Raw genomic sequence first — 7,547 nt, forward strand, 5'->3', positions numbered from 1 at the left:
TACCCATTAGGAGAAAAATATAACTATTAGAAGATATTTATGAGATAGTTGAACTGTGAGACTCTAGCCTTGATCAAACTATATTCTCGGTTCAGAGAACTTGATGCTCCTCAGTGATCTCAAATGGCTCTAAATGATACACTGATTTGGGACCCATGCTGGTTTAATCAAAATATGAGCTATATCTGTTTGTTATCCTTGTTAAATATGTAACCTCAAAGCCAGTTCTCAGAACCACTTTGATAACTACTACCCAAACCACATATTGTAGTGCCTTACATAATTAGCACCAATAGAGGCTTACTGTTGTAATCTACGTCTTTTTAAATTCTTCTCCCTTGCAGATGGACCCCCATGAGAACATCTTACTGAGCACTCTGGAGATAAAAAACGAAATGGCCACGTCTGAGGCTGTGATGGGACTTGGAGACCCCAGGAGCACAATGCTGGCCTATGATGCCACCAGCATCCAGTACCGGAAAGCCGGGTTACCCAGGCACAGTTTTGGCCGAAATGCCCTGGAACGACATGTGGCACAAAAGAAAAGCCGCCTGCGAAGACGCGCTTCCCAACTGAAAATCACCATCCCCGACTTGACTGATGTGAATGCCATTGATCGGTGGTCCCGCATTTTCTTCCCAGTGGTTTTTTCCTTCTTCAACATCGTTTATTGGCTTTATTATGTGAACTAAAACATAGCCTCCCATGGGAAGCAAGGACTAGACTCCTCCTCAAACCAGTTGTACAGCCTGATGTAGGACTTGGAAAACACATCAATCCAGGACAAAAGTGATGCTAAAATACCTTAGTTGCTGGCCTATCCTGTGGTCCATTTCATACCATTTGGGTCGCTTCTGCTAAGTAATGAATACACTAAGGTCCTTGTGCTTTTCCAGTTGGGATGCAAGTGATTTGTACACATGTTGGCAAGACTGCGTCTGAGTGTTCTACTTTATCTGCTTAGTATGCAGGCTAAATAGAGGGGAATTATTTAGAAAACATTCTTAGAGGACTCAGTAGCATTGCCAGGCATTTCACTGAGAAGTGGTCATATCCAGATACTCCCCATCTTCATTTCTAAGATTGGCATGCTGTTGATATGGCACTGTGTTTATGAAACATTATCTGCAATGCCATGCAAACATGCTTACTGAAGATGGTCTATGCCCGTCGTATTAAGGTGATAATGTCACAGGAAGATAATTCCCACTGGACTCTAGAAGGTTCTCATGTAGTTCAAACAGGTTAGGGAGAGTGAAGACAGAGACTTGGTAACCAATTTGGCCAGTCTCTGCTTGAGCATAGGGAGTCAACTCTGACGTCTTCCATTTTGACATCTAGAAACTGGAGACTGCTGGATATTATCATGCATGGTGGCCAAGAAATGTTTCTAGAAAGCTATTTCCCAGGTGGTTAAAATAAGAGTTAATAATCCAGAGCAGAGTGGAAAAGTCCAGAAGTGACTGTTGTAACAAAATTAAAGCAAGCGAGCAGCATGACTCTTATTAACCCCACACAGCATCTGGTCTTTACATATATTGTATGATGGCAAAAGGTCCACTGAGAGAGTTTCTCCCCCCAAATTCACAAACTTTTGATAGAAAACCTAAAGAAGTTTTTATAATTTATCTAATCAAAAGACAACCACAACAGAAAAGTTAGCAAAATTAGAAGTATCTTAGATGTAGGTTAGATTGAGAGTCATTCAAATACTAATATAGAGCACAGACAAAGCTAGCAAACAGGTTGATCTCAGACAATGTCAGACATCTCTACAACATTTCCCTGTAAGTTTATTTTTGAATTTAATAGGATATTTCAAAAGAAGGATTTGTTCATTTCTTTAAAGGATTAATGGTCCTTTCCAGCTTTTCTTGTTTCTGAAACCCTGATTATATTCTTAGGAGACAGACAAAGTAAGGCTTTGAAGAGATTGATTGAACTACATTTCCTTATGTGCAGTGAAATTCACCTTTGTATTTTTCATAGCAAACAATACTTAAAGGGTTATGTGCACAAGTAGAGTTAGTTTGTGGGTTTGTTGAGTTTGACTTTTTAAGGGTGCTTTCATTGTGTATGTTGCAATTGGCCTAATGAAAGAGAATATGAAAAGCAGTGTAGCATAGGATAGCAACTAAGCCACATTAACATGATGAATGTTATGAGCCTCAGTTGATATTACAGAAAAATATATAACTGATAGTCAGGCATGATGTATTGTTTTTATTCAATTTTTGAATTATGTCAGTGTGCTTCTTTCTATACTAATTGGACATATGCATTCATATGTGAGACAGGAAAGAGAATAAGCTAATATATTTTATTTCTATCAATGTGAGGTTCATATTTTGCTTTTTCTTGGAGAAAATAGTGAATTACTAATTTCTCCTTAAAGTTTGATTTGTTTGAATGTTTTCTTGGAGGATGACTTTGCTATTTCTATTTTAAAAACAAAAAAAACACACTTATTTGTCAAAGTAACATCCCTAATTGTGCATGGTAACCAAGGCAAGTATTTGCCTGTGGATTAAATGTACGTTTTTTCCCCCCTAATAGTTCCGCAGCTTGGAATATGATAGAGTCCTGCTGCCCTCTTAGTCCAACTTTCAGACAGAGGGGAAAAAAGTTTAAACACATTTAGCTTTCTAAATTTGCTCTAAGATGGGAGGTTTTTTTTTTTTCCTTCACCAGCAAAGGGAACTCTGGCCTTTATTTTTTGATTATACACTTGAACACCTCTGAGAATGGTCTTTGGGCAGAATCCAACCAAGTTTCTGCCCATGGACTCAGAGTAGAAATTTCTCAAGCTTCTCCAGGAACACACTTTCTCCTAGGCAATCATTTTGGGGCATCACACTAATTAAAGTGCCTGTCCCTTGTCGCCAGGGGTTAAAGTTTGAGTAGCATATATCAGGAAGGAGCATATCGATAACTCAGGTGCACAACTCCAAAATGCCATTCTGGAAAGGCTTTTCTAGAGACAACTCAGAGCCCAAGTCTAGAAGTGGGCTCTTATTTGCAATTATCATAAAAGCCATAAAAATCCTTGATATTGTCACTATGATTACAACAAAATTTTGATGTCCAGGGAGATCAACATAGTAATCTAGATCAAAGTGAGAGAAGAAACTTTGCAGCATGAGCCTCAAAAGCATATGACCAGGGATTCATTTCTGCTCGCAGTGGCAAGAGGAAACCAGAAAAAAGGAGAAAGGCAGGAGCTTGAAGCAGATGTCCTAGAGAGAAATCCATATATTGGCATTCAATAACCATGTAGGTAGACACGACTGACTCATCCTGCCCAGAGATAATAGTAGATGTAGAATTATATTTTACTATATTTTTACTGTGATTGAATTGGACTGTAGTCTCCAAATTGAGGGCGGGTCGAGGAGGGGTGCTAGATTTCCTAAGTCTTTGAAGACCAGTCAGCTTGATATCCAGTGGTTAAATTTAAGGACCACAAAAATGTGTTTGGCAATTCTGATATGGTATTACTATCACTTTATACACATATATATATAAATCTATATAGTTTTCTTTTGATTATGAAACAACCAGATAGCCAGCAATTAAGGTGTTTTTCATCTTTGTGAAATTCATAGGCAAATTCTGACTCTAAAATGCACAGTCTAAATGAAACCTTTGATCTCAATCTGTATATATATATTGTACATGACTGCTAGTAGGTATGAAATGCATTTTCAGAATTGAAAACTCATGCAACATAATCATGTGTTTGCATAAGGAATGTTACAATCCTTTCTACTGCAATTTAATAACAGGGGAAATACTTAAGCAGTGCCATCTAGACCTTTTCTCTTCTCATGTCTTCAAAAGCAGTGCTAAGTAAAAATAATAATAATAATAATAAAAATGGTTTATGAACCAAAAGACTTTACATTCTAGCATTAGGAACACAAAAAGTCTGTCAGCTTATAAAAGCACAACACATAGAGAAAGTTCAGCAGAATGCAGTGGGAAAATGAATCACGTTCATTTTAAGCAAGGCCTGCATTAAATTGGCAACTAACACAATTTCCATTTTCTATAGGTAACTGTGTTCCAGTTTTATGATTAAATTCATATTCAACAACAAAAACAACAAAACAAATCACAGGTCTTACAACATATCTACATGTATATATGTGTATATATAGATCCATATAAACATACATACATATATATGCATTCATATGTTGGAAAACAAAAGGAATAAGCTAATATGTTTTATTTCTTTCATTAAACCAGTGTATGAGTATTTTTAATTGGCAACCTGAACAAATCAACATATTGAAACTAGTAATACAGGGTACTGAGCATTTCTCTATCAGCAGATCAATGCCTACCGTTCTTATGAACCATTGCACAGTTTGACACTACAATAGTACTGTACCTCAGAACATCGGGAATTAACTAGTTCTCACATTGCTTGTCTACTTGCTCTCTTTTTCGAGGAAACAAATAACATTGTCTATTGGTAATTTAAAAACAAATGAAGTCTTCAGAAAATGATAAAAAAAATTCCTCCTTGAAGGAGGAAAAAAAAAATAACTGAACCCCACCATGTTGGTTAGGGCAAATACTCTCAACTGTAGCAATCATGCCATTTTGCTAAGTGTACAGAGTCCATGTAATGTGAGCAATCATAACTTTCACTCAGCGTGTGTAAATATTAAAACAGATTTCTTAAATATTTTTAACTTCTAATTTGTATTTTATGGTAAGGCAACGTGCTAATTCTGTTTATGGCTTAAGTTCATGTGTTATAATATTATGTAAATAATTCAACATGCTGTAAATGGTCAATAGATACAAATAATTGTTTTTTTTCTTAATTTTTATTTATTTTTTACTAAGTACAGTTACTGCAGTGCCCCAGCAGAGTAATTTAAACACCCTTTTGCATAAATGGTTTGGGATCCCAGACAGAAGGGTTTCAATGCTACACACACACACACACACACACACACAAGTATGCACACGCACAAACACACTTTCACTTTCCGCTCACTCACTCCCACTTTCACCCCCTTTATGGGAAATGCTGTAGTGTCTATGTAGTTAATGTAACAACCAAGAGATAGCCTTAGAAATGGAAATGGAAAAGCAGAAGTGATCATTGATAACTTAGTAGAGTTTTTTATATGTCTGAGTTCAAGAAACCAAAGGTTGTAACTTAAATCTCAATTTTAAAAGAGTAACAGTTTATACTGATGGCACTACAGGAATTAAAAGTGCTTATTATTCATACCTATTCCAGAAATTTATTACACATAAATACACACAAGACTTTTTTTTTAATAATAGCATTTTGTCCTTAGATAGTATTATTCCTTTTAACCAAAGACTCCAGAATTATTAAAAAACAAAAAAGGAAAGAAAAAAGGAAAAATGGGGGAAAATATATAAAAAAAAGACTGCTTCACACCAAAGGTTTAAAAAATATTTCCAAATATACTAGGAACACTGTAAAAACTAGTAAGGAAACAACAGAACATTAATTAAGATACTGCCCTAAAAAAAAAAATCACTTAAGAAAGAAAAAAGCAGCAACACCCTTAAATAATTTATTAGTTATTTGGAAACTAAAGTAAAATATTTCTGTGGATACATGCAAATTTGTGACATCAGATTTTAATTTGCTTTGAAAAGTTCTTTTGTGATAAAGATAAATATGATCCAAAATGATGACAAACAGAACTTTGTGTTTTTAACTTTCAAAACCAAATGTCCTTCTCCTGTCAAATGTCCACTAATCTGATGCCCATGTGTGTGTCCTTGTATCACCTGAAGCAAGTTGACAGTTCCATCAGCTTGTATCTTTTCCTTTTCAGGTTAATAATTTGAGTTCAACCCTGATCATTTTAAGCATAATTATTTCAAACAAAGTTGCAAATGATTTAAATTCCATAACATTTTAAAAATTTTATTTGCATGGGTGTTTAAATAGTTCTGTTATGAATATTGTCCCTGCACAGTTCTGAATTGTCCTTTTATAAAAAGTGATATTCTAGTTTCTTCACAATGTAGTGATTATCAGCCTTACTAATTACCTTGTAGCCTTTCTTAATATGCACATAATGCACATTTTCCAATGGCTAGAAAATGCAAAACACAAGTGAATATCATTGCATCTATTTTCATGTCTTTCTAAAAACAGGACTACTAAAATCTCTGGGATACATGAGATAGTAACAAATGAGGATTATAAATGAGTAGCACATAAGAATTATTTTCTTGAATTTAAACTTATTACAGCCAGTTTCAGCATGTAAATATATAATAATGTGGGCTAGTGTGTAATTCTTGAACTAAGAAATATAAATAAAACTTAAAAGGATGTGTGTGTGTGTAGTTTCATTGGGTTTGAAATATATATATAGATACATGAATATATATGTATATATATATGTACATATATATAATCTATTAGTATGACTTAGTTTGTAGAATCTTGGCTTTCATGAAAAGCAATGGAAAGCTTCAGAACTTGGGCCTGCTATTGGGCAGAACTGAGTTTGAGCTCACACTTGTCACATATTAGGTATATGACCATGCAGATATAATTGCACTTCACTCATAGGGCTGTTGTAAAGATGAAATGTAATAACCCATGAGAAGTCCTGAGCACCATCCAATATACATGCATGGTAACTAATATATAAACAGTAGATACTATTGTTGCTTTTGCTAATTATCATCATCACTAGAATAATCAGCATATATAACACAAATTCTATTATATATAAAACTTCACGGTAGTTATTAAATGTTCTCTTAGGTTAGATACTCTATTTGAAGGATAATTAATTTAGAAATCGGCCTCAATCGTGAAAACAGGATAAACATTACATGCTCATTCATTTAACATTCAATATATATCTGGCTGGAGTCATTATACTAAGCTTTGTACAAATTTAATACTCACTTAACCCTTATCATATTCCTCAAGTAAAAGAGACTCAAGATCAGAAAGAATAAGTATCTTGCCTATGAAAGTGGAAGAACTTGGATTCCTACCCAGGCTGGTCTCATCCCCAAATCCTTTTAAGCTTTTTCCACTTCATCATTAAAAGTGAGCAACCAGGCTTATTCAATTCTCACTCATTTTGGTCATTTCTCAAGATACGTTTGCCCAGAGCCTGCCATCTATCAGATCTTGTACTAGTACTAGAAAAATAGAGTTTGAGTGCACAAAGCCCCTGCCCAGTTGGATTATGTGGTATCTCTCAAACATGTGGAGACTCTCCTAAAGCCAGCAAATCATTTGATGACAGGCTTAATGATTTTCACCCCCTCAGGAATGTCTAAGCAGCACTTCATAGACGCTATCTATAAGGAAAGCAGCCTGTCAGGACACAATTGTCCAATAAAGTCAAGATTAAAAGGAACTATTGCTACCAAAAAATGAACATCAAAAAGATCCAATAATGGGATGAGTGAAGAACCAGTTCTTCTCAGCTCTCACTGTAAATTGCAAATTATGTAAATCTAGAAATGCAAAATCTTTGCATTTGCAATTGACACTCCTTGCTAAGTCTCAG

General features: G+C 35.1%; 1 protein-coding gene across 6 annotated transcripts in view; it reads left to right on the plus strand.

The window, feature by feature from the left end:
* The window catches only part of GABRB2 (gamma-aminobutyric acid type A receptor subunit beta2), a 244,433-nt gene extending 238,090 nt beyond the window's left edge, over positions 1 to 6,343 (plus strand). For all 6 annotated transcript variants that reach the window (XM_072824264.1, XM_072824263.1, XM_072824265.1 and 3 more), the window contains one exon: positions 345 to 6,343. In XM_072824264.1, coding sequence (XP_072680365.1) covers positions 345 to 692 — 348 coding nt within the window. In that variant the 3' untranslated portion in view covers positions 693 to 6,343. The remainder of the gene's footprint in view (positions 1 to 344) is intronic.
* The last annotated feature ends 1,204 nt before the right edge of the window (positions 6,344 to 7,547 follow it).

The sequence above is a fragment of the Canis lupus genome, chromosome 4, assembly GCF_048164855.1.
Source record: "Canis lupus baileyi chromosome 4, mCanLup2.hap1, whole genome shotgun sequence".
NCBI classification, from domain to species: Eukaryota; Metazoa; Chordata; class Mammalia; order Carnivora; family Canidae; genus Canis; species Canis lupus.